This window comes from Paroedura picta, chromosome 11 (assembly GCF_049243985.1).
Source record: "Paroedura picta isolate Pp20150507F chromosome 11, Ppicta_v3.0, whole genome shotgun sequence".
Lineage (NCBI taxonomy): Eukaryota > Metazoa > Chordata > Lepidosauria > Squamata > Gekkonidae > Paroedura > Paroedura picta.
The window spans coordinates 6,492,956-6,518,444 of record NC_135379.1 but is presented as its reverse complement, the minus strand read 5'-3'; the positions used below and the strand labels follow the sequence as shown (position 1 = coordinate 6,518,444).

General features: G+C 47.3%; 1 protein-coding gene and 1 long non-coding RNA gene across 3 annotated transcripts in view; one reads left to right on the top strand and one right to left on the bottom strand.

The window, feature by feature from the left end:
* Window positions 1-1,317: 1,317 nt before the first annotated feature.
* On the bottom strand, window positions 1,318-10,844 carry INSIG1 (insulin induced gene 1). 2 transcript variants are annotated; one of them, XM_077303373.1, is made up of 6 exons: window positions 10,671-10,844; window positions 7,530-7,918; window positions 5,150-5,274; window positions 4,142-4,308; window positions 3,530-3,629; window positions 1,318-2,716 (listed from the first exon to the last, which is right to left on the bottom strand). In XM_077303373.1, exons 2-6 carry the CDS (start codon window positions 7,909-7,911, stop codon window positions 2,687-2,689), a joined length of 804 nt encoding a protein of 267 aa, XP_077159488.1. In that variant the 5' UTR covers window positions 7,912-7,918; window positions 10,671-10,844; the 3' UTR covers window positions 1,318-2,686. The 2 variants fall into 2 exon arrangements, with proteins under 2 accessions (XP_077159488.1, XP_077159489.1); XM_077303374.1 differs by having other exon boundaries at window positions 7,530-7,914; window positions 10,671-10,822.
* A 368-nt stretch (window positions 10,845-11,212) lies between these two features.
* LOC143820460 (uncharacterized) overlaps window positions 11,213-25,489 on the top strand; it is a 62,732-nt gene continuing 48,455 nt past the window's right edge. Inside the window, exons 1-3 of the long non-coding RNA XR_013225355.1 lie at window positions 11,213-12,333; window positions 12,692-12,941; window positions 18,786-18,899. This is a non-coding gene — a long non-coding RNA (uncharacterized LOC143820460). The remainder of the gene's footprint in view (window positions 12,334-12,691; window positions 12,942-18,785; window positions 18,900-25,489) is intronic.

The following is a 25,489-nucleotide window of genomic DNA, read 5'->3' as shown; positions in this document are numbered from 1 at the left end:
ATTAAAAAAAAAAGATACACACACACGCACACCACAACTGAAAGCCTATCCAGTCGGAGAACCTCAGGATGCCAAGTCAAGAATAGTGCAAGTTCCCCCCCCCCCCATACTTCTCTTTGTAACACAAACGCTGCCGATCACTTTGGTTCAGAAACATACAAACATTGGCAAGATTGAACTTCTGATGTGTGTTTTGGCCACTGTGTCAAAGCAAAAGTGTTCCTTTTGAACCTCCACAAATAAAATACTTAACTGTTTTCCCAGGATTACATATTTACACCCATAACTGTCATTTTTAGTTACATCTGGTACTAGGAGAGATGGGTATCTCAAATCGCTTCTTTGAAATCTGGTTTTGGGGAACGGAGGCAGGTTGGCAGAGGTGTAATAAGCACCCAGCCAACTTGGAAGGGCGGAGAAAGCATTGTGATGAATATACATTCAATTCACTCCAGTAAATTGCTACACCTTTCAAAGCCAATGAAAGGCACACACACAAACCAGTCAAGACTGCAAACCTTGTATTATTGAATAACACCCCCCAACCTGAGAGTCGGTGGTTTCCCTAGGGCTGCCTGAAGACTTCTATCAACCTCGTTGTTTTGAACACATGGAACAGAAAAACCACAAACACTTAACAGCATTTAAATAGGCTCCAATTTTTTTTTTTAAAGGTTGGCGGCTCTCAATCTGTAAAGAGGAAAGCACAACACCCTGAGGAAGAGGGCACCACGTTTCGGAAAGGGCAACGAACCCGCAGAGGGCAGGCCAAAGCCATGTTCCTCTCCTTCCCCCTCAATGAAAATTTGAGCTTTGCAGCTGGGATTGGCTTGAGGGAGCCCGACTGACCCCACTCCCAGCACTGGAGTCCCCTACTCTCTGCTACAGGCCGTACACGTGCAACTGCGGACAAAGGTTCTTCTCGGGCGTACCAACACATTGGCTGGCTAAGAAGGCAGAATCGATATGAAAGGGGCCTGGGCTTGAAGAGTGAGAGAAACACTGCTTGTGGGGACTTCCTCAAAGGAAAGCTAAAAGAGGCTAAACGGGAGGAATGCCACTTCAGGTGGTGGCCCCAGTGGAATTGCCACCGAGGTCGGAAATGGAGAAGGGCCAAAGGCAACAGCGCGAGCGCCCTTTGCGCCCCTGAGCACAGACCCAGCGGGCTTCTTTAGAAGTCGGAAGGCGGAGGCATGAACTAGCACAGGGGTAGTCAAAACTGCGGCCCTCCAGATGTCCATGGACTACAGTTCCCAGGAGCCCCTGCCAGCGAATGCTGGCAGGGGCTCCTGGGAACTGTAGTCCATGGACATCTGGAGGGCCGCAGTTTGACTACCCCCGAACTAGCATGACTAATTATTGCTGATTTTTGCCTCTGTGCAGCATTGAAGTCAGATTAATAGCGCCCCCCCCCCATCATTTAAGGAGACATTAAAGAGGAGATAAGGCCCAGATTTCGCACTTTGCAGCTTTGAGACCCTGTGCTTGCTAACTCCAGCCTAAGTCCTTGAAGTTGCCCTGGTGCTGCCTATGAAACTCCTTCAGACACCCCACATATTGAGCACAGTGATGTAGGCGTTTATAACAAGGCAATCACAGATTGCAAGATGTAGAGGGCCGGAGAAATACGTTCTGAACCCCAGAGCAACGATCTCTTCAGAAACACGGTGTGAAGCCGGAGTTCACTGCTAAGAAGCGCGAGGTTACACTTTTTGGCCGTAACACTTTTTTGGCTTGCCCTGCTGCTTCTGATGGCAGCGATCCGATCGTCGGAGCCCTTGAACCAGAAAGACTCCCAGGAAACCCCACAGGACTCGGGTGGGAAACCCCCTCTTGTCCTGCCCTCTAAGGACGGACTGATCCGGAAGGGACTGGAGGGCTTCCCCCCCACCCTTTGCAGATGCAGCAAAGTGAGTTGCTGACCAAGAATGGGTTTTGGCTGTGTTTAATTTGACAGCAGGACAGGAATAAGGGGCCAGCCGCTCCTACGAGCAGTTGACAAGCTTATTGCTTCTTTAGGAATGAGATAGTTTGCTTTGCTTTCTCAAGAGATCTGGTGCTCCAACCCGCCCCCCCCCCCCAATGAGTCAAACAGAACTTCAAACCAGTTCTCCCGCAGAAGCCCCGCTGCTGAAATAGTAGAGCCCATCTCCCTTCCATTTCTGTGGGGCCTGCAAAGCAGAACTGCTCGTCCAATTGTGCCAGGGGCTATTGTTCCTTCCCACGATACCCACAAGTGATTGTATTTTTACTCTGATCCTCTGACGATCCTATCTTAAAGGACAGCGGGATAAATACTATTTTCCTATGAAACTCGCGTCCTTCCACCTTCCAGCACCACCGGTCGGGTCAACCTTCCTTGGGCACCCGTACGAAGCTCAGAGTTTGTTTTGAGGCTTTGAAATATGGCCGCTCTTTCGAGGACTTCAACAGGAACCCAGCGACTGGGACTGCTGCCGCCCAGCACGGCTCGCTATGCGTCAAGTCTCTCTGGAAGTCTTCCGCAGGAGAACCAAGTACAGATGCGTCCCTGGAAGACCGAGGAAAGCCCTCGGCTGCTGCAAGGTGAATTCGACGTTCCTTCGCCAGTCATTTACGTGCAGAGCCCACGCAGGTTATTCAAGAAAAAGAAACCCAGTTCAGACTCAGGAAGCTGACTTGGCTTTGCCTTTGCTCGGGAAAAGGCTTAGTCACTGTGAGGTTTCTCAGGCACACCCTGTGGTCAAGAGAGAGAAGCAGCATTCTAAATAAAGACGCCAAAGCATTGAGGGACAGACGCTCGTGTCATCTACAACAGCTGCCTTTCTTCCTGGGACTAGGAGCAGAATTACACCCTGAGCTGCAAATGAAATTCCACTGTGTTCCCTCCAAGCCAGCCAACTGGGAGGCTCAGGCCACTGTGCTTGAGATCTAGACGCCAGCGCATTCCTCACTACGGAGCTTGTCCTCAGAGAGAACAGGCAAGAAGAGTAAAGCTGCAGTGAGAGCTGTGGCTGACTCCCAGGGACAGATATTTGAAGAAGAATTGGGTTTTATACCCCACTTTTCAATACCAGATGGGGTCTCCAAGTGGCTTACAAATGCCTTCCCTTCCCTCTCCCCACAACAGACATCCTGTTAGGGAGGTGAGGCTGAGAGAGCCCTGATATCACTGCTCTGTGAGAACAGCTTTATTAGGGCTGTAATAAGTCCAAGGTCACCCAACTGGCTGTATGTGGAGGAGTGGGGAATCAAACCTGGCTTGCCAGATTAGAAGTCTGTGCTCCTAACCACTACACCAACCACTAACCACCCTGCAGCTTACATGGAGAGTAGAGAGTGGAGAAGAGCCTACCCTGCTTCCCAGCCCTAGGACCAAAGAAGGGAAAATGCTACCCTCCTCCTATGCATCTCATTACTGAGTCCCAGGTCATGCGTTTGAAAAGAACCTGTTCTTCTCGATTGCCACTAAATGAATACCCTTAGATAACCACTACACCCCATCATCTCCCTTCTTAGAAGAGCTGAGAGCAGATTGGGCAATAATTACCATGGCCAACTGTCGTCCTATGTTCCCTACGGTCACACCACCTGAGAAAAATATACATGGCAGCCAAGATCGGATGTAAAGGAAATCTGGAGAGGTATACCTAAGGAGAAAAGAAAGGGGGTTTAGATACGGGCTAGAGGTTTAGTCCCTGTGCAAGAGCTGAAGAACATCATCATGAATTTGGTACCCAATACTTGACTCTGAGTACAATCCAGATTTATTTAGAGGAGAAGGAACTTTTAAAAACGACTATCACTATGGCACATTAGCTTTTATTCAATAATGTTTAAGCAGGACAAGCCTTATAAGGTGTGTTTTGGGGTGGCAGTGGAGAGGTTTTCACCCAACACGTGAAGCTTACCCATTTCTTACCTGCCATGACCCAGCTCTCATTTGAAAAACCAAACAAAAGAAACCTTACAAACTATTTTCTTAAAGATATCCCCCCTTTTCTACCTGGCTGAACCAAGCCATGTCTTTAAAACCGAAGGCCTGCTCTTCCTTCTCTCTAACAGGTGAACGGCCACCGACATACACAGATTACAAGTTTAATCAAGCATAGCTTTACACAGCCTGACAATCTGAAGCAGCAAGGCAGGGAAAGATACTTACTGATAAACTCCATTATAGACAAGAAACTGTGTAATCAGAGTGGCTAGAAAAGCTATTGTAATTCCAAGACCCAGACCGCTTCGGGAGCGATCGAATGTCCACCAGAGGCCCAACGACAGCACCGCCAGAGTCAAGGAGAGCTGGATATTGTTTGCAAAATCCAATTTCTAAGCAGGATGTCAAGGAAAGGACTAGAGCTGGCAGGGGAAAAAAAGCTTTGTATGCCCTCATAAGAATTCAAGCCTGGAGTTTCTTGACAGTCCTGGAAGAGTTTCTCAAATGGGTGGGAGGTTTTTAAAAATTTGTTAAACATTTACTGGGTGATATGACCTGATTCCCTCCTCAAAATGGCCAATGATGGGCCTGGAGGCGTTCCAGGTGGGTGCGTACTTTCCAGCCATATTCTGCACAATCACGCCATTCCTGAGGTTTCTCAAAGCCTGAAGAGGGTTTCAGGGGTTTCTCAATGATAAAAAAAGTTGAAAAAAGTTATATCCAAAGGCTTCCTAGTGCTCATTCGTATTTTGTTTGACCTTAGTCTTTCATATATTTACCTTTCATATAAGCACCTAAAAGAACCTCTTGTGGTGCAGAGTGTAAGGCAGCAACATGCAGTCTGAAAGCTCTGCCCATGAGGCTGGGAGAAAGCGCTGGAGGGCGTCACCCCAAGGGTCAGATATGACCTGGTGCTTGCACAAGGGATACCTTTACCTTTACCTTTTATAAGCACCTGTAGTGCTTTTTGCAAAAAGTAGCACAAGCAGGACCCGAGGAGGTCTCCTCCCTGCAAACATGCCTCAGTTTGGGGAGACGGGGGGATAGGGGGTGGTGGCTCTGGAGCCAACAAGTCACCACTTGAAAGTAGCAGCTTGTAGAACTGGGCTGCCAGGCACCCAACCCATTCCAAAGGAAAAATTCCGGAGGGGGAAAAGGATCCCACGTTAAAATCCTATGTCATGACAACCATCCCAGACAGAGACACTATTATGCCAGTCGCTTCAAGGATACAGCACTTGCGTGGTTAATGCCAACAAAAACGGCTATACATCGCATGACACTGGCCCATTCCCTCTTGAATTTATGAGGCTCGCCAAGATGACTGTCGATGCAAGGATACAGCAGGCCAACAACAGCTGAAAGAGAAGAAGACAAATGGTTGATGTTTATTCCTACAAACAGTCGTATGTAAATACATGACTAGGCCACAACAGCCACCCTTTCTTAACTGTAATACCATTTAATAACAGAGCTGAAAAACTATATGATGCTTCAAAGGTCCTCTTGCGATACAGGGAACTGCAGTTTTTAAAACACACACACCACACGGTCATCCTTCCCTTTACAGGTGGATGGTGGGCCCTTTTTTACTTTATTTCCTTGCTTAGAAGTCCAAAATTAATTGACCACACCAGCCCTGCTCTCTCAGGGTGGGGGAGAACCGCCCCTGGTAAAGTGCAGAACTGGCTCCTTTAAAGGGAGATCCATTTCCAAGGTTTCAAGCCCAGGAAGTGGTACTGCAGGACAGAAGAGGCCTTTGGCAGGAGCACTCATTCTGCATTCAGCTGAGCTCACCACCGCTACAGAACACCCCGGAACACCGCACAGCGCTCACACTGAAGGTCTTGTGACAGTGACGAGTGGCATGGCGCCTTTTGTCCTCCAGAGCCTGGGACAAACAAAACGCTTCAGTGGCTAAGCCAACCAGATTAATTATTGCCTACCTTAGGGCCTCACCCAAACCCTACTGGTGAGCTCCCAAGTTCTAATATTTTATGAATCACATACACACAGCTCTCCTTTTGGGACTATGCTATTTTTGTTAGGAATATTTATCTTTTGGAAGCGCTCTGAAGTTCCATAGCCTGAAACTCCAGCTGTCCATGACAGAGGTCCTGGCAATTCTTCCAATGCAACAGAGTTGTCTTACATGTTCTTCTACACATATGAGAATTAAAAGTTTCCACTGTTATTTTAGTGTAGAGGTTCGTGTGAATCACATTTATATGCCGCTGAATTTTTATCAGCACATCAGACATCCTGGGGGTGGGAACACCCACCTAAAAAGGGCAAAGTTCTGCTGCAGAATGGCCACTGATAGCCAGAGGGGCAGGTGCTCCAGCTGTCCCCACATCAGCTCTGTTCAGTTCTTCTGAGAGGCACCTGAGACCCGCATTTCATGAGGCCTGAAGATAGTTTTTTTTAGAAACAGACTGAGGTCAAATGTTATTAACTGGCCTCAAAAAAGCCCTGCAGTCCCGAGGACAAACATCCTTAGGATTGAGTGGCCAGCCATGCAAAGCTCTTCAGCTAGATGCTCCCTATCCGGCCAAGCAAACAACAATGATGCATCGCTGGTGACAGGCTGAATCCAGGCACCTGGCCCAGTGGAAGGACTCCAGCGCCTCTGCACTGATTCACCCGCCCAGTCTGCACTCTGGAGCCGTCATGTTGTATCCGCCTGTGTTTCCGAAGGCAGCTTCGGGCTCAGACAGCGCTGTAGGGGCACGAATACCCAACAGAAACTAACGTCCACCACAGCACACAACTGCTCTTTCGGTTTTGGAAATTTCAGCACACAGACAGCACAGAAAAGCAAAGCCGAAAGGGACAACATTTTATTTCATAAAACAGATCTATACTCCCAATTCTTTTTCTAAAGCCATTTCGGGAGGCTGCGGCTGTAGGATTCAGCCCGTTAGTGCCATCCTTCTGCAGACCAACTTGCTCGGTTTCCATGGTTTATATGAGGTTTTTGTCCCATGATATTCAGGTTTACAAAAAAAAATTCTTGCCTCCCTCCCCATGATGTGTCTACTGGGAACGGAAACTGCTGCAGCTGCTCTCAGAACAGGCACCTGGCCAAGCTTCACTTCCCCTCCTCTCTCAGCACAACACATGACTTCCTTGTTTTTGATTCCAAATGCATGGCATGTTCATACCGGCAGCCAATAGGAACGGGGACACGAGGCTCACCAGTTGAAAAAGGGAGCCAATCAGGAGGCGGAAGGTGCTGATGAGTCATTCCAGCTACTGCGTTAAAACTCGGATGACAATACCTGGCAGAAACGGTTTCCCCGTTCCTAACCCTAACCCCGAGGAAGCAATTTCAGCCTGGGATGGACACAAGCCGCACAGGTAGAGCACCTGCGTGTCTCCTGGGCAGCTACGTACCTGTATGCATTTGTCTGACCTGACTGCTCCCAGTTGCAGGACGGCAACCAGAGCGTTTGCACATTCTTAGAACTAGAGTCACTCAGGTGAGCAGAAAAAGAGAAGAGGACTGGCAAGTTGCCGGCATAAGTGCCACTCCAGCCAAGTACGAGGGCCAGGCTAAGCCACGGCACTGCCATTTTCTCTGAAGAAAATCCCCAACTGTCAATTGACTCACCGGCTGCTGTCCCACAGCAAGGGGGCACCCACCAGGCAGAGGAAAAGATGGTAGACATGACCTCCTCTGGAAACAGAGTCACATTCCTCTGGATCTGCAGCAAGTTCAGGACCAGCGCCAGAAAAGTGCCCACAAAGAACAGCACCAGGCTCCGCTGCAAGACGTCCCGGCTCAAGTTCAAGCTGCTGCTGGAGCCGCTGGGCTTCTGGACTCTGTGGGCCATGAATGTCACGGGAGAGCTTGAGACCGACGAGCTCAGCATTTCGCCCACCTTGGCTGCCAGGCCGGAAGTGGCCCCCCTCAGGGGAGCTTTATTCCTTCTCCCTGAAGCGCTGGAACAACTGCAGGCGTGACCCTCCAGTCCGGGGACGGGAGTCTCCATTCGCTTCCTGAAATATGCACCAAGAACTCATTAGTGCCAACGGCAGGCAACAAGCAGCCCCCACGCATGCTTTGTGGCAAGAATGGTCACGCCTTCACAAGGCACAAGAAGATCCCCCACAGACTTCAAGCCAGGGCAAGGGACAGGAATCCTGTGCCAATGTCCAGCTGTGGTCTAGAAATTCAGGAGACACTGCAGCCTCTCCCAACTGCTCTGTCGGGATTTAGGGGAGACGTGCATTTGTAAGCCAAACAAGCATCAGGGACAATACAGCACAAGACTCTGTGCAGGGGCAGCAGCCAACTACTTCCAGGGCAAGCGTCCATTTATGGAGACACCACAGAACTGGCACAGCCCGGGGAACAAGAGAGCCACCTGCTGCTGCAGCAGTCACCCAGCCAAATAGCCTCTGGGTCATGCCCTACCCTCACCCAAGAGAATGCAGGAGCAGACCTAGTGATGCCAAGTGCTTCTAGTATCGGCAACACTATAAATGTTGCGTATCTCTTAAGAGCATCAGCTTCCTACCACATAACTATAAGTGGGCAAGGATATAAAAGCAGCAGGTGTTCAAGTACACAAATGCAAGGTATATGCGAGAGCCAACAGCTTCCATGGGGGCTCAAGCCTCCCTCCCATGTCCCTCAATGTCCATAAGCTCCAAGGTTTTTTGAACAGACCAACCATGGGTCCATTGTATGTTATAGTTATGAATTTACTGTTCTCCCTGTAATAAACAAAATAAAGCATGGCCTGTCACCCACGCTCTCTCAGTGCTGTCCTACAAAATCTTTCTTTGGAGTGAAGAGGAGTCCCAAGCAGGATTCTGGGCAGACCCTGCTTAGAAGGACTCTCCAAGTCTCCTAAAGAACCTAACACAGACCTCCCCTCCTGCACACTATTAGAAGTACAGCAACACAGTCTCCTAAGGGCTATAGACTTATAATAGTTAACTGACCCTTATATATTTGCAAAGACTTAGTCTAGATTTCAAGTGCAAATACAAAAAGGCTCAAGAGACACTTTCCATTTCGGCTGCAGGTTCCCAGTCTACATGGCCCATTCCCACAAAACTCAATGCCCCCATAAGCCAGCAAGTGTAGCAGAACATCCTTTACACAGATGCTAAACTTTACCTTCTATACGAGATGAAATGAGCTTGATGGGCAGCTGCAGAACTGAGCAAACAGAGACCCAGAGGTCACTTTTATTACTTTGAGAAGGACAGCTGTGTTGGTCTGAAGCGACAGGGAAAAGTTTGAGTCCAGGGGCACCTTGAAGACCAACCAAGTTTAATTATGGGTAAAAGCTGAGGGAAGCATGCACACACACTGATCCCTAGAATTAAATGTTCTTGGTCTTCAAGGTGCCACTGGCCTCAAACTTTATTCTACTGGAGAAGATAAGTTATGCAAAGGCCACCACCTGACTTACTTAGAAAAGTCCCCCAAGTCTGCTGTTACCCACTCCTGAAGCTGCCACAGCAGGATCTTAGTTGCTAGTAGCTGGATAGCAGCCACTCTCCATTACAAGGAAAGCAGCCACGGACCAGAGAATGGCCTTTGTCCACCTGGAACTGTAGCTGGCCTGAACCAAGAGGGCACCACACAGCTGAGCCCCCTGCCCAGAAGGGTCTTATGCTCTGGGTTTCCTGGCCTCAGGGGATATCCTGCTGATGAAGGGCAAGGGATTGCTGGGAGGGGGGGGGGTCATTATGCTTTCCAGAAAGGAGTTTCTCTTGTTTACCTAGCCAGCATTAAGGAAGACCAACTCCTGTCCACACTGAGTAGATTAAGGAGAGGGCGTGGGATACAGGGTTTCTAGACAGCCTTCTTCCTTTTTATCAGTAGCAATCTGGCAATGTACTCCTTTCAGGGGACAGAAGCCACATAAGCAGCTTCAAAGGAAGCCCACAGAAGGGCAGCCAGCACAACAGCAAAGGCCTCAAATCACCATCCCCTTAGCCTCCCCCCCCCCCAAATCCCTCTAGAGCAGAGGTCACCACAAACTGTGCCTCCAGATGTTCATAGCCTACAATTACCGTGAGCCCCTACCAGCAAGGCCAACTGGCAGGGGCTTGTGGGAACTGTAGTCCATGAACATCTGGAAAGCCACAATTTGGCCACCTCAGCTCTAGAGCACATCTTGAAGACGCTTTTCTCTCTTTCTTGCACAGAGGACACGAGACCGAGAAAGAGGCTGCTGGAGAAAACCTTCCTCCCCTGCACTGAATCCAACCACTTCTAGATGCCTTTGAAACGTTGTTAATTATACTAGTGCTTTCTTTGACGTTGCACACCACCCTGAGCCAGCTTGCTGGGAGGGCAGTATATAAATATACATGGAGTCAATTCATAAGGCCCACCCGAGCCCACCCTTCCCGGCTTCAGCGTGGACCCCTCGGATGGCCCCTGGACCAGAGACCCACTGACTCTTACAACAGCTTAGGAAAAGGCAGCGGGGCAGAAGATCAGCCCCAGGGACCCCCCCACCCACCCACCCTAGGGGCAGCAGAAAAAGTAGCCACCGTAGCCCAGCAGGCCGCAAACCAACTCAAGAGCAGCCCAGGATTAGGGCAAGGAGGCCGGGGCTGCTGCCAGCCCCCCAAAGGTAGACTGCCTCTGCACATGGAGGCTCCATCGGCGACCTACCCCAGCCTCCGCGAGGCCGGGCAGCCTCACCGGCTTCTCCCACGACAACGGATGGACCGGGGGGGGGGGGGGAAGAGAGAGAAGAAGGCATCCCACCCCTCCTCTCACCTGCCTGCTCCGCCGCCCCGCGAAGCCGCCCGACTCCCTCCTTCTCCCGCGCGCGCGGCGGCCTCGGCTTGAAAGGCTTATAAAGCCGCCAGCCCCGGAGCCACGTGACGCGCCGCCAGCCAACCGGGAGCCGGAGCTCTGCGGCTCGCCTCGCGCTCCTTCCCTCCCTCCGCCCGCCCGCCCCGCGTTCCGTTTCCCCTTGCCCCGCCCCCCTCGGGGCTGCGAGGCGATGACGGCGCGAGGCCGACGAAAGAGCCGTCTTGGGTAGCCCCAGGAACAACATTTCAGTCTGGTGAGGCCGGCCCAGCCAATGAGCGCCGGGCGGCCCATATGACGTCAGGGACACACCACCCGCCCTCCCCTCGACTGACAGCTCGGCGAGCTGACGGGGCGGGAACATGGGGGGGGGGGGAGAGGGAGAGGTGGCGCGTCTTCTCAGCCGCAGTTGCCGGGGGGGGGGGGGAGAGAGAGAGAGTGCGCGAGCGGCGGACGGAACGTTCCTTGCCCAACTGCCAAACTGACTGGAGGGGGGTGGGCCCCCCACGACGACGCCCAGCGCTGCGTTCCCTCCCTTTCCCCTCACGCAAAATAAAAAATAATTAATGGAAGGCAGTCCCGGGAGCAACAATAAACACATAATAACTAATTAACGGGAAATTATTAATAAATATTAATTACTGGCCCCGGGAGCTCGCTGGGCCGCCACGGGCCTTCCCCACCCCGTCGTAAAAAGCAGGGGCGTCCCTCGCCTCGGGCCTCCAATTCGCCGAGCCCCAAAGCCATGAAACTCAGCGGGAGGCGCCCCCGGGCCGCTTCCTCGTGCCTCAGCGCCGCCCTCTTCGCGAGTGGGAAGAGGCCCCTGGCCTCGCCCTTCCCCACGGCACGGCCTTTCTTTCTGCACCCTCAGGGAGAAGCCTGGCCCGCTGGGATTAGAGCTAGGCCTTCCCAATGCCCATGGCCCCTCACATCCCTGAGGGCTCCCAGGTCTTTAACTTCCCTGCAAGTAGAAAGCTAGCGCAGCAGGGCATGCTCCCGTCTCTGCTGGGAATGTTGCTTTGTGCAAGAATAGAGTCAGGCAGGTAGCATGTTGGCCATCCCAGTCTGTTGTAGTGACATCTAAAAGGAGTCCAATGGAGTCTTAGGGACTAAACATGTATTGCAGTTGAAACTTTCCTGAGTGAAAGCCAGGCGATGGACTTTGCCACTGGTGGCCAGGAACACATAGAACCAATCCCCAGCAACCCTGCCCAAGTCTTAGAGTCAACTTGGCCATTGGCTCCCCAAATGGCTCCTCCTGGTTCAAATCTACACTCTGCCATGGAAGCTTGCAGGGTGACCTTGGGCTTATCCTACCTCACAGGATTGTTGTGAGGATCAACAGAGAAGAAGGATGTAAACCACTTTGGACCCCCATTGGGGACAGAGATGGGGTATAAGTTAGTGCTATTGTTGGCCTCACTGAGGGGAGCAGCCTCTGCAGTTCTGGATTGTAGCAGAACAGGAGCCTTTAAACTCCAGGGCCGGTTTTACTTCCTAGTTCTCCACTCATGGTTAGAGTATCTGACTTACGAAAGCTTCAGTGGCATGCATTTTGTTGGACTTTTAAGTTGCCAATATCATTGGACTCCTGTTTTACTTCCCTGCTGGAAGATTGGCCTTCTAGGTAAACTTTAGCTTGTTTTCAAAATGTATAACATGCTAGAACGTTCCAGACAGAATGGGTCACTGTGGGAGGGTGAGTCCCGTGGGTAAAAGTGGCTTGAAAGATTTTTCATGCAATAGATAGTTGCTAATTAAATACTACTAAATGTTATAAATTGGAATTTGGGCTGACTTTTGTTTTTCTAGCAAACCACAGTCTAATTTTAGAACCCACCTTCCCTTCATGGAATACAATACAAATAGTGGTTTCCAACTTTTTCAGGAGTCAGAAGAATTAAAAAGCTGTTGTTCAGAACCAGAGACCCCTATGTTCCCCCCTTTTCATACTCAGACTTCTTGTGAATCTTTTTTTCCCTCAGTCCATCTCTTAGAAAGCAAAGTGGCAATATGTAGAACTCAACATGACTGTCAAGGCATCAGCCCGTGTGCAGAGTCCAAGTCAGCAAAGTTCAATTCAGTGTTGGGATGAAGAAGAGGCCTTGCCAAACAGCACTAAAAGGGACAGGACATTTCATCGAGCGCAGATGCCACCAGAGCCTCCTCACTGGAGACACTTTTATTCTGGAAGCAGCTTGTCCCTTTGTCACCACAGTTCATTCGGTTCCCCAGGTATGGTGCAAAGTAATCTCTGCTGTTTCTTAGGGAACATGTAAGATTGTCTTTCCTTCTGTGCTTTCTGTTGCAAGCCCTCAGTATTTGCAAAAAATTGGCCTTTGTGGCCAAGCATGGCTCAATACACATGGCCTTTTGACCACAGTTTCAGCCCACGTTTTACTACAAATCTGTACGTCATATGTGTGGTAAAATAGTAGGCAAATGGTCATCGGTATTCAGTTTCTGTTTGTGTGATCTTTATTCCATTTGTTTTCCAAAGAGCTTGGAAAGCCTTTACCCTTCATTGAACCAGAGTGCCAAGTTTCTTTGGCAGGATGGTTTGAATGAGCATGTTCCCACAAGGGATGAGACCTGGGGTAGTTCTGTTAAAATGAACGCAGAATCCCTTTTGAGGAAAATTGACAAAATATGAAATTGCGCTTTTGTGTCATCTCTGGATGTGTCCCTCTAGAGGAAATGCCAGGTTTGGAGGATGGAGGCCGCACATCCCTGCTAAGCATCTTGTCTTCTCCAGACTCTATCCTCCCTACACAGCATTCCAAAATCTCTAGGCCTTTCCCAAGGTGGAGTGGGCAACCCTTCTGAAGTGGAAACCATCTCTGTGGTCCCTGAAAACCAGCACTACAGGAGTCACTCCATTCAGCCCTGGCCAGTAGCACAAAGGATGGGGGTTGGCTCATCTGTTTCCTCCTCTAGCATCACTGTTGGCAGAAGAAGCAATGGATGAACAGACTCTCATTGTTAGGACCCTTGGCCAGACTAAAGCTGAGTGGTTTTGCTTTTTCCAGATCTTTCACAGCCCTCTGGGGGCAGTGCCCCACTGGGAATTTTCCTTGTAAGTTAAATAGCCTGTCCACCCCTACAGAAGGCAACTAGGATTGCCACCTGGTATTATACAGAGCCTACCAGGATCAAACAGTTTTAGGCTTGTTTGCAGAAATTGTAGTATACAAAGCCAGATAAAGTACACATATGCTATCCACTGGAAGTGTGAATGCAGGCACACTGCATTGCTACACAGAAATTTTTAGCAAGAGGTGCTGGAAGAACCACTTCGTAGGGTTCATTTGGCAGGACATAACTTGTGTCTGTTAAATTCCCAGCAACCTCTCCTCAGTCATGCTAGAGCCTCAGTTTATTGGGGTAGCAGAGCAACCTTTCAGCTAAACTAGGAATGCTTTTCACCCCTATTTCCTGGGCTGAGTAAGTACTTCCTCCCTGGAGATGTTGATTGGTATGGCCATCACTAGTTAGGGTGACATCTGGAAACACCCTAGATCAGGAATGTTCACTCTCGGTTAGTAGAAACTAGTCAGCCTGTGCATGATTTCTTGTAAATGGCTTTGTTTGTCCTAGTTAAGTTTCTTTTCTCACTCCAATTCTGATTGTTCCTTCTGGCAGCAGTTATTTTACATGTTTATCTTGAAATAGGTCCAAAATGCTGGAAATGCTTTCATGCTTGCTTCCATATTGAAGTTTTTCTCCATGTAGCTTCCAAAACATATGCACAATATGCTTTAATTTCCCCCTTTCTGAATATTTTCCATTTTTAGTGTGCTCTGTGTGAGGTAAGGTGGCATAAAGGTAAAGGTATGCCCTGTGCAAGCACCGAGTCATGTCTGACCCTTGGGGTGACGCCCTCCAGCATTTTCTTGGCAGACTCAATACAGGGTGGCCTTGCCAGTGCCTTCCCCAGTCATTACCGTTTTACCCCCCAGCAAGCTGGGTACTCATTTTACTGACCTCGGAAGGATGGAAGGCTGAGTCAACCTTGAGCCGGCTGCTGGGATCGAACTCCCAACCTCATGGACAGACAGCTTCAGACAGCATTTCTGCTGCTTACCACTCTGCACCATAAGGTCTTGTTTACTCGTTCCAAAGAATGACAAGCTCCTAGTCCTTACAAAGCAGTTGAGCCAACAGCACTCCTAGCCCTAGAAGGAAGCAACCTCACTGATCTGAAGGGGGAGCTCTGGCAGCTTCAGGAATATCATGGTTCCTTAGGTCTTCCTTGGGAGCGACTCCCAGTGCCTCCTGCCTGCTGTTGGATAAGGAATATATTCCAGCATCCAATCTATGTTCAGTTTTTCATTGATAGGAAACAGACATTCCTCCATAGATTGAGTCCAGCTGAGACTCTCCTCCTTTAAGCAGCAAATCCCTGACAGCTGTCCTCCTGGAGCTGTCACTGTGAAAACTAATTGTCCACTTGGTCCCAGTGTGGGAAGGATGACAGCTCAGCTCAATCCCTCTCTAAATGTGCAAGAGCATGCCATTTGAAGTGGACTGTAATATGCAAACACACAAGGTGGCACCCCTTTAAAGCATGATGGAGACCGACTTCAAGAGGTCTGTGTGGGAGGCCAGTTAGAGAGCTATTAGCCTGTAGATGATTTGGCCCAGGTCTGTCAGGTTGTGTTTCAAATCAGAGGCTCCATTTTGGAGGGCATATCCTACCTGAAGGCAGCATCTATGACTCATTCTCCCCATAATTACCTAGAAGAATGCTTCCCTTCCCAGTCTAAAACCATCAGACCTCTCAATCCTTGCTTTCCTAAGCAAGGTTAAATGCCCTTTGAAATCAAATGCTAGATCAAGCTGTTCTAAAGCACCCTTCCCTACTTGAATCATCACACAGTAATTAGATCAAGATGTCAACGTAAACATGGCTGTATCTTTCGAGGTATGCAATTGTAAGTAACAGGGTCAGGGCTCCATTGTGCAGAACTGCATTGAAGTTGTTTCTGAGTGCCGAATGACTCATGGTGCTGAGTCCAGTATATTTCTTCCATGAGTTTGTGTTGTAGAAAATCTTTGGGGAGGATGGAATGGAGGGAGAGAGGAATTGCTTCTTCTCTTTAACCTTTCCACCCTGATAAATTTTTGTTGGAAATCCACCCCCCAGCTCTTCCCTCCCACACACAGGAATAAACATTGGTACTTTAGGAAAGAAAGAAAGACCTTGGAAGGGAGGCAAAAAATTACACTTCAATAGCATGCATGATTTGGTACCTAGCTCTATAAAACTGAAGCTATTTTTCTAGATTGCAGGAGCTGTACTTTCCTTGATGGCACAGGCAGTGGCTTGCCCAGAGCCTTGAGCTAGGGGGGTGGGGAAATTATGTGACTTCCTACATAATCTACTGGGATTTTGTTCCCCACTAACCCCCTAGCTCCTGTGGAGTGCATTTCTTTAAAACCTGTGGCTGATTCTGTGCACTCACACTATACTATAAACAGACAAGCACTTTGAGAACCTGCTCTGTTCTCCTTTATTAACCCAAAATGTTTCTACAGAAGCCAGAAGGGAAATGAGTTCATTCCAACAATTCCTGCACAGAAACATGGGTTTTTTCTACATTACATGAAAAAGTAGCTCCATGCAATGGGGCAAATAGGACTTGGTAATCGGCATGTTGCACTTGTAGGAGACTGGGTTGAAGAAGGCACTCTTGGAGCCCAGTTGAAGTATGAGGCTTGTTTGGCCGGAACAGGGAAGGGGAGGAGGCTGCTAAGTCCACAAAGTCCATGCCAGCAGTGACCCACCAATAAGCCATCATGTCCCTCCGCAGCCATTTTTCATTCTTCAATTTTTGGCATCAGTCTCAACAAGTGGCTTGTTGCTCTTGGCCCTAGGCTTCAGCCCTCCAAATGTTCAAATCTGGCCACAGTATTTCCAGTTTGCAATTAACAGAGGGCCTGATTTGAAATGCTTTTAAAAATGAAAGCAAGCCATGTGATTTTGGAGAGGGGCCATGGCTCAAAAGCGGCCCATGTGCTTTGAATTGTGAAGAGTCCAGTTTAAATCCCCAGCATCTTCTGTTGGAAGGAACAGGCAGCAGGTGATGCCTGAGACCCTGGAGAGCTTCTGCCATGTGGAATTGACCAGTGTTTTCAGTCAATACAAGGAATCTCCATGTATCCAGTGTTATCCTGTCCACCAGTAGTTCAAGGTCCTGCCACCATCCTCATTTTATTCTCCTATGATCTGTCTGGTGAAGTAAATTAGACTGAGTGTGTAACTTCATCTCATGGGCTTCTTGGCTAGGAAGGATTTGAACCTAGATGTCTTCAAGTTTAAGTTTCGCTTGCTAGCCACTACATCATGATGGGAAGAGCACATACTTTTCAGTAATAGTTGATGTGAAAGAGCACTGACTGCTGTCAGTCAGAGTAGAAAGCAATGACCTTGATATGCCAAAGCCCTGACTCAGTATAAAACACTTTCATGTGCTCCTAAAGCAAATGGCTTCATGTTGGCTCTGCAATAAAGCTTGACTTATACAGGAGATAAACTGTCTTCTGTTGACATTCCCCCACAATGTCTGAAAGCAGCAATTGCATTTAATAATCTCCTGGCATTTAATAATGAACTGTTTCAGTTTATCCCTCTTTTCTTTGCAGCTTTGTTTCTTAAATGTGTTACTTTATTTGCAAAGCCCATCTATAGAGACGTCTTATTGGATGTGAAGAACAAAGTAAAAAAGAAAAGACAATTAAAAAGATGGTTCCGTCTTTACATGTGCGCAAACGTCTCGAGGAACTGGTGTATAATTATGGGTTTGTCATCATCCCACACACACCTGTGAGCATTGCAGCCTGACAGTCATGCGGTTAATATCGCACAACAAGAAAAGCTGCTGTGGCTGATTTACTTATCAACACCCCACAGGTTTAGATAGTAATAGAAATCAGCAAAGCTGGATTCTAAAAGGATTCTACCTTACCCTGCACAGAATCGATTTGCTTTTGCAAGTCTCAAAGGGATCTTCTTAACTAACTTTACTACCCTTCTTATAGTTTTAGAGTGTAGCTAAGAAGAGCTAGATTCGAGTCAGAAGGTCGCAGGTTCAATCCCTGGCATCTCCAGCTAAAAAAATCAGGTAGAAGGTGGTATGACCCTTGAGAGCTGCCAGTCTGGGTAGACCATGCTGACTGATTCAGCATAATCAGGCAAGGTCTGATTCAGCATAAGGCAGCTTCATGTGTTCATGTGAGTCCAGTAATTCTTTAGAGACCAACAAGATATTTGGAGGATAATACTTTGAGAGTCAAAACTCTCAAAGGTCTGCAAGGTTTAGATAAGAGTTTACAAAGTAATCAAAAGAGTGCTCTCTGCTTACCCATTAGCAAAGCCAAATTGTATACTTTCTCATGTGCTGTTATAAGAGGTACATCACTTTGTCAATATAGGTACAGTAGAATTTGGTTTTTCTTCTGGTGCTGTTTCTGGATTCTATTCCAGATATTATCTGGCTGATAAACATAGGTGGTGGTCATTGACTTTTGTGACCTTAACAAGTTAATGATTGTTTCAAGGTTTCTTACGGTGGCAGGGGTTGATGGGAATCGTAGTCCATGTACATCTGGAGAGCCATAGTTTGGCCTCCCCTGCGCTTGTTCAGTTATTAGAAATAGTAAAGTAATAGTAATAACAGTTTGGTTTGCTGTTATTCTGCAGGATGCCTGCTTCCATGTTTTCACTCACCCCTCTTGCAGAAAATACTTATGCTTTTAGCATGGGAATATTTTCTTACAATATATTGTCTTCCCATTCCAAAAGGATTTATGGTTTTGTTTTAACAGAACTCAAGATTTTCACAGGGCCCTGCACCTTTCTCTGTGTTATGTGGGCCCAAGGTTAGGAAGGCGGCTTCTTCACTAACACCTTCCAGGTGGATTGCCCCTGCCATTAGTCCTTGTTATGCTCTGGGCGGTGTCCCCTTGTCCTTTGCTGATTAGCCCATTCCACAGGAGCTCCAACCTCCTCTGCAGCATTCTTCAGGGACTTTTAATTGACAAAATCCACAAGGGTGATACGTGGTTCTCTATTTCCAGCTTTATACGTCACTGCTCTGTGGGCATCCAGACATGCATCCAGACATGACTTTGCAGTTGGGAAAGCCGGTCTCTGCAGTGTATTCACTTAACAGCTTTGCATCCACCTTTTTGGTAAGTGAGCTTGCCTATTGTTCCTTTGTGGGACTGCCTAGAGAGACTTGAAAGTGAAAACAGGGTTGAACTGGCCAGCAACTGTTTTTCATCAAATGTGCAGAACAGAATATAGAGTAACAGCATAGTTTTCAATTGGCAAAAGTGTCAGACAAGGATGTATTTTAGCACCCTAGCTGTCCAATCTATATGCATAACATATTGTAAGGAAAGCTGGCTCAGATTTAGATGAAGGTGAAATGAAAATGAGCAAATTGAAGTATGTGGGGCCCATTGCTGGCAGTAAATAGTGAAGATGTGAAATAACTACTAATGAAAGTTAAAGCAGAAAGTGCCAACCACAGCTGAACATCAAAAAGACTGAAGTAATGACTACTGAGAAGTTACGCAACTTTAAGGTTGTCAGTGAAGAGACTGAAATGGTTAAAGATTGTCTATTCCTTGGCTCAATCATTAACCAAAAGAGAGACTGCTATTGGGAGAGTCTGCCCAGTCATAGCAGCGTGATCCCAAATGCAGTAAATGAATCTCCCAAGAAGTATATTGCAAAAAAGGTAAATTTACATTTATTCAAGTATATCCAGTTCACATTTGGGTTGCAGTCGAAAGAAAAGAGAGAAGCCTAATCTAAAGAGACCATTAAAATAGATTCTAGTAATAAGCCCTTGCTCTGCAGGTTTGAATAGCTGGTGGTCCCCAGCCCATGGGAGGCGGACCTGGCCTGGGGCAGGGCCTTTTCGGTTCTGGCCTCTACTTGGTGGAATGAGCTCCTGGAAGAGCCGGGGGCCCTGATGGAGCAATCACAGTTCTGTATGGCCTGCAAGATGGAGCTCTTCTGCCAGGCATTCAGTTGAGGCCAGGCCATGGAAGATCTGGGTCCCTCCTCTACTCCTCATGGCAGTAATCAGTGGATTCTGACAGCTCTCCAGATCCCCTGACTATCTAGGGCAGGAGATGCTCCCTCCCGTGGTTAGTGGGTGGTGTGTGCTGGGAGTCGGCTGGTAAGTTTGGAGGGAATAGATTGGACTACGCTTCTAGAGATAGTAATTTTTATTGTTGTTTTATTGGGCTCTTTGTAAACTGTCACAAGCCAGCATGGTCTGGGAGTTGCGGTCAATAAATTAAAAAATAAATAAAGAGTACTGAGGGCATGGTTTCTACAGAGCAGAATTGCTGAGACAATGAGTCTCCATGGAAGGCTATGCAGAGTGAATGAGAGGACAAGACAAACACAGGTATCCTGTTCAAGGAGAGAACATCTAGGCATGCTTTGAATGAAGTAGTGACCCCCATAGTGTCCAGGCATTCTGAATTGCTCACTCTAACAAGTGCAACCAAGACACTAGAAGGAGATTAAGACTAGGAAGAGCAGCCATGATGGAGCTAGAAAGGATCCTTGAAAGTGAAGATGTATCCTTGACAACCAGATAAAGATAATCCATGGTATAATATTCCCTGTTACTACATATCGGTATGGAAGTCAGAAAGTGAAGAAAGCAGACAGGAAGAGAACATTTATCCATTTGAAATGTGGTGTTGGAGGAAAGTTTCACAAATGCTGCAGACTGCTGAAAAGACAAATAAGTGGGCTTTATATCAAAGCAAGCCTTGAAAAGCTAAAATGATCTGAGGATGTCATACTTCGGTCACATCACAAGAAGACCAGAGTGAAGACCAGAGTTGCTGGGAAAGACAATCATGCCAGGGAAAGTAGAAAGCAGCAGGAAGAGAGAAAGACTCAGTAGGTAATGGACAGACTCCATCAAGAAAGCCATGGCCCTCAGTATGCAAGACCTAAGCAAGGCTATTAAGGAGAGGATGTTTTGGAGGACATGAATTCATATGGTCACTCTAAGTCGGAAGTCACTTTATGTCACTTAACACATTCTTATTCAGCTTGCCTTAGGGCTGGGGGGACTTCAAATTTGAATCTGAAAAGATGGCATTCTGCCACAAGCTCTGCTCTCAACAGGCATTGGCTATAAAGAGCAAGAGCATAGCAACTAAAGAGTCCTGCCTTGAAGCATCTGCTCATGGACTGAGGCAAGTCCCAGTGGGACTGAGGAGATCTGGCTTTGAATGTTGGTAAATGATTGTGAATAGAGTTCCTATTAAGAAAAAGAAGAAGAGTTGGTTCTTATATGCCGCTTTTCCCTACCCGAAGGAGGCTCAAAGTGGCTTACAGTCGCCTTCTCATTCCTCTCCCCACAACAGACACCCTGTGAGGGAGGGGAGGCTGAGAGAGCCCTGATATCACTGCCTGGTCAGAACAGCTTTATCAGTGCCGTGGTGAGCCCAAGGTCACCCAGCTGACTGCATGTGGGGGAGTGCAGAATCGAACCCAGCATGCCAGATTAGAAGTCTGCACTCCTAACCACTACACCAAACTGGCTCTCTGTCAAAGGGCTGAGAGGCAAGTTCCCCTGGGGCCATAGACTCCATTCAGCAGAATTCACAAGTGAGTCTTGCCCCAGCTGAGTACCATTTTTTTCTTTTCTTTTGGCCTGTTGGTTCAAGCATCTTTTTGTTAAGATTTTAGAAATGAGAATGGGAGAAGTAGAAAGAAAACTGTGTTTGTGTGTGTGATGAGATAGGACTATCAAGAGAGAAAGAAGGGAAAATATGAACATTGAAGCACTGGAAAATTCTAGGTGGGTAGCTGGGTTAGTCTGTAGTAGAAAAACCCAAGTGGAGTCTGGTGGCATCCTAAAGTCCGGCACCATTTATTCCAGCATAAAATTCTGCCAATCATAACTCCCTTATCTTATGAACTGGAAGTATGAATCCAGCAGGCTGATTTCTGTACACAACTGAAAGTATAAGATCCAATCCAAGGAGTTGTCATTTCACTCATAATGAGTGTGAGACACTCCCCACAATTATTAGAGAGGCAAAATGTGAAATCTAACATAGGATGAAATCACTGGGCTAATTTTAAAAAATCACATGCCTTTGAAGCACAGCAGCTTTTTCACAGTATCCTCAATCTTTCACGTTTCCTGGTTAAGGTAAGAATACTGTTCAAACAAATTACAAGGATGATCTGACTAGAGTGGTCCCAAGAGAAAGAAATTTTACTTACAAAAATAGAAGCACATCTTCCATAACATATTCATGTAGGTACATTTAATTTATTGTAAGGTTAACTTTACAAAGGTTAGCTTGCTAGCTTCAAGCCTTGGAAAGAGAGAGAAGAAGAGAGGTCCTATATAAGATCAATCAAAAGGCAACCAACAGCCATAGAGGCTCAAAGAGGGTGGGGCAAACTGCTGCAAGTACCTGAGTGAGAGGGAATTCTCTTAACCCTCATGCATACAGAGTTAAAATATTCAGCAGAAACAAGATAAGCAAGTACAATAGAAAGATATAGCAGACACAATTAACTTCTGTAAGGGAGGGGATAGCATATCTGCTTATCTCATTTGAGCCTGTCCTAGGTATCACCTTTGCCTATCTAGTAACAGCTGAGACAATCTAATACCAATTTTAAACAAGCTGCCTATCGTTAGACCTGACTCCTCTTTGTAATACCCCCAAAATTCTGTTGTGCTTATAAATTGGGGGGGGGGAAGTGAATACTAAAACTCCCATTCAGAATTCAGGGGATAAACAGAAGCAGTACATGGCCAGAACTGACCTTCTTGCCCTTAAAAAAATATGGGGAAAAGCCTTGTAAGAAAATATTAAGGGAGAATAGCACAGGGTGTAGGAAATTGAGTCATTCAGGGCACAGACTCTGCCCTGTCTGAACACTGGAGCCTTCTTTGTCAGGGACTATCCCAAATTTCTTCAGCAAGCTGGAAATCTGCAGTTCTTGGGAGCCAATGACAACTGAGCTAGACTGGGAGTCAAAAACAGCCCTGGAAAAGGAGGGGAAGGGAGGGTTTTTAAAAATAAAGTGGAAAGTAGAGAGTCACCAGACTTTGCCAGAGGTCTCAGATTACATTCAAAGTTCCACATGTTCAGTATGTCAGGCAGCACTGCCTCTTAGAAATACCCTGCTACTTTCAAAAGCTCTATTGAACAGGGAGAATAAGGTATGAGCTGGATCCAGACAAAGTTTTATGCTGATGGAACAGAAGTGTTGAGGAAGTAGACCAGGGTGGCCATATAGTGGCTTGCCATGGCCATATTTAGTCATATCACCCAATAAACGTTTAACAAATTTTAAAAATATATCAGAAATTCATTAACTCCCACTCATTCCAGGGCTGTCAAGAAACCCCAAGGTTTCACGAAACCCTGGCTGAGAAAGCCTGATCTACATACACAACACGTAGATGTCAAGTGGGTCCAGCAGATGTGTCTGTTCCAAGACCCAGCAGAAATGATTCTGGAGAATCAAGGCCTGTTACAGCTCTTGTGTGCTTCTGCCCCACCATGTGTAGGAAGATGACTAAGATCCTCTTCACCATCTATGTCCATCGGCAGCACAAAACAAGTCTAAGGCAGCCTTCAGGGCAAGGTGGACTTTTTGATCTGACTGCATTAGAGTATTATTCTAGAGGAAGTTGTGGACAGGAACACGGATGGAGGAGAACATGACATGTATGGGCACAACCCAGCAAATGTTGATGACTGGTTTCAAGAGCTAGCGTGAAAGCCATTAGATTTCTAAAAGCTAGATCATCCCAATAATGTATGAGCGGAGGTTAAGGCTCTCGTATGACCTGGATAATTCCTCATCAGAAAATTGGCCCCCTTTCCAAGGAGGCTTTGACTTTGAAAAGCTCATCTCTTGTTTGTCTCTAAGATGCTATTGGGCTCAAATCTAATTGTGCTCCTGTGCACCACCAACCCTCTGAAACTAACTTTCCACCATGATTCAAGTTATCAGTTACTCAGGTGTTACTTGGGGGAAGGGGGTAAAACCTCCCAAAGCAACCAGATTTGTCTTCTGTTAGAGAAGACACCAAACTGGATAATTTCTTTTCTTTTTGCTTTTTAGAACTTGACAGTGCAGCCCTTATGTAAGCGTAAGGCCAAACGGAAACGGATATTTATGGAAAGATTAAGCATTAAGTGGATATTTGAAACCCAGCCCAAAGTAGAGTTTCTAAGATTTGAATTTTTAAAAAAATCTGACTCTGAGTTAGGGTGCAATGGCCAAAGCAGGTGGATCTAGAGACAAAGCTCAGTGGGGTTTGGAGGGAGGTCAAAGTGGTAAGCTATTTTTCATTAAGGTTAGAGGAGAGCCCATGGTTTAGTGGGAGACCTCCTGTTTGGCATACAAAATGGCCCACTTCAGATCTGGGCATCTTCAGGTACAATCTTAAGGACAGATGTTAGAAATTGGCTTGCCAGACTCCAGGTGTGGCCTAGAGCTTGTCTGGAATCAGCACCATCAAAAGATGGACTCTATTGTATTGTATCCCTGCTGAGTTCCCTCCCCAGATGACACCACACCTAGGCCCTGTCCCAGATCTCCAGGAATTTCCCCATCTGGCGTGGGCAAGCCTAGTTATGAAAGACCTCAGCAGGACAGCGCTTGGAAGGCTGTGGCCTCTGGAGAGGAGATGATCTGATTCCCTCAGATCAAAGAGCCCACTCTCTTTGTTCTGATGGGGTTTGGGCTGATTCAGATCAAGCAGGTTTCTCCCCAAGTCTGAGAACAAGGCAAAACAATGTTTGGAGGGTTCAGGGACGGATCCTAGTACAAAACCTGGCTAACCGTCTAAACGTTAAAAAAGAAGCATATGTGTGTGTGTTGGAGCCTGGTTCAGCCTTGACCTTGCTTCTCTGGCTACGGGCCTGAAGGTATAAAAACTGGTCTGGCCATGTTTATTCTGTTTTGTTAGCAGCTCCCAGAAGGCAAGCTTTTAATCGGTGATAAAGTTCTGAGCTATCACAGATTATGTTTAACCTCCTTGTTAGTACTGCCTGCACTTTCCATTGAAATAATGACTATTTGTTGCACTGTACAGGGTGGGAAAAGAGGCCTCTGTTTTACCTTGAACTAGACTGAATAAGTTATTTGATCGTTTTGTTTGAGCAGTCTGCAAAGCCTTCCACCAATGGGAATCAGGGAAATGATGTCATAAAGTTAAATCCCCACAGCAGCCATTTTCTCCAAGAGAATTGATCTCTGTCATCTGGGGATCAGTCATAAACCCAGGAGATCTCCAGGTCCCAGATGGAGGATGGCAACCCTCATGGAAGAACAGTTTAATCTGTTGCTGGTACAAAGGCTTGTTGTCAGCAATGTCTCTGAAACTTCCTGTTGGATCTGCTTATCTCTTTGCATCCCACTCTGGATTTTATATGTTGCCTGCTTAACAAGAGTTGGGAATGTCCACTCTCAGTTTCTGAACGCATCAAGGGAATGGGACAGTGTGGAATGTACCCAGACCGGAGCATCACTCTGCAATTAGTATTTCACTGCTGCCCCCCTTGGTGGCACCAGGTTCCCCTGGCTCTCCAGTGTAAACACCTCATAATTAGTTCTAATCTAGCATGCAGCCCTCAGCATCCGCCATCCCCCCCCCCCCCCCCGGGACAGATCCCTCTCGCAGGCCTCCCTGGCTCTTTCTGTCACACCAAATGTCGTTCTCATCGCATTGCTTTGAGCCTTCTCTCCCTTTGAAATTGGC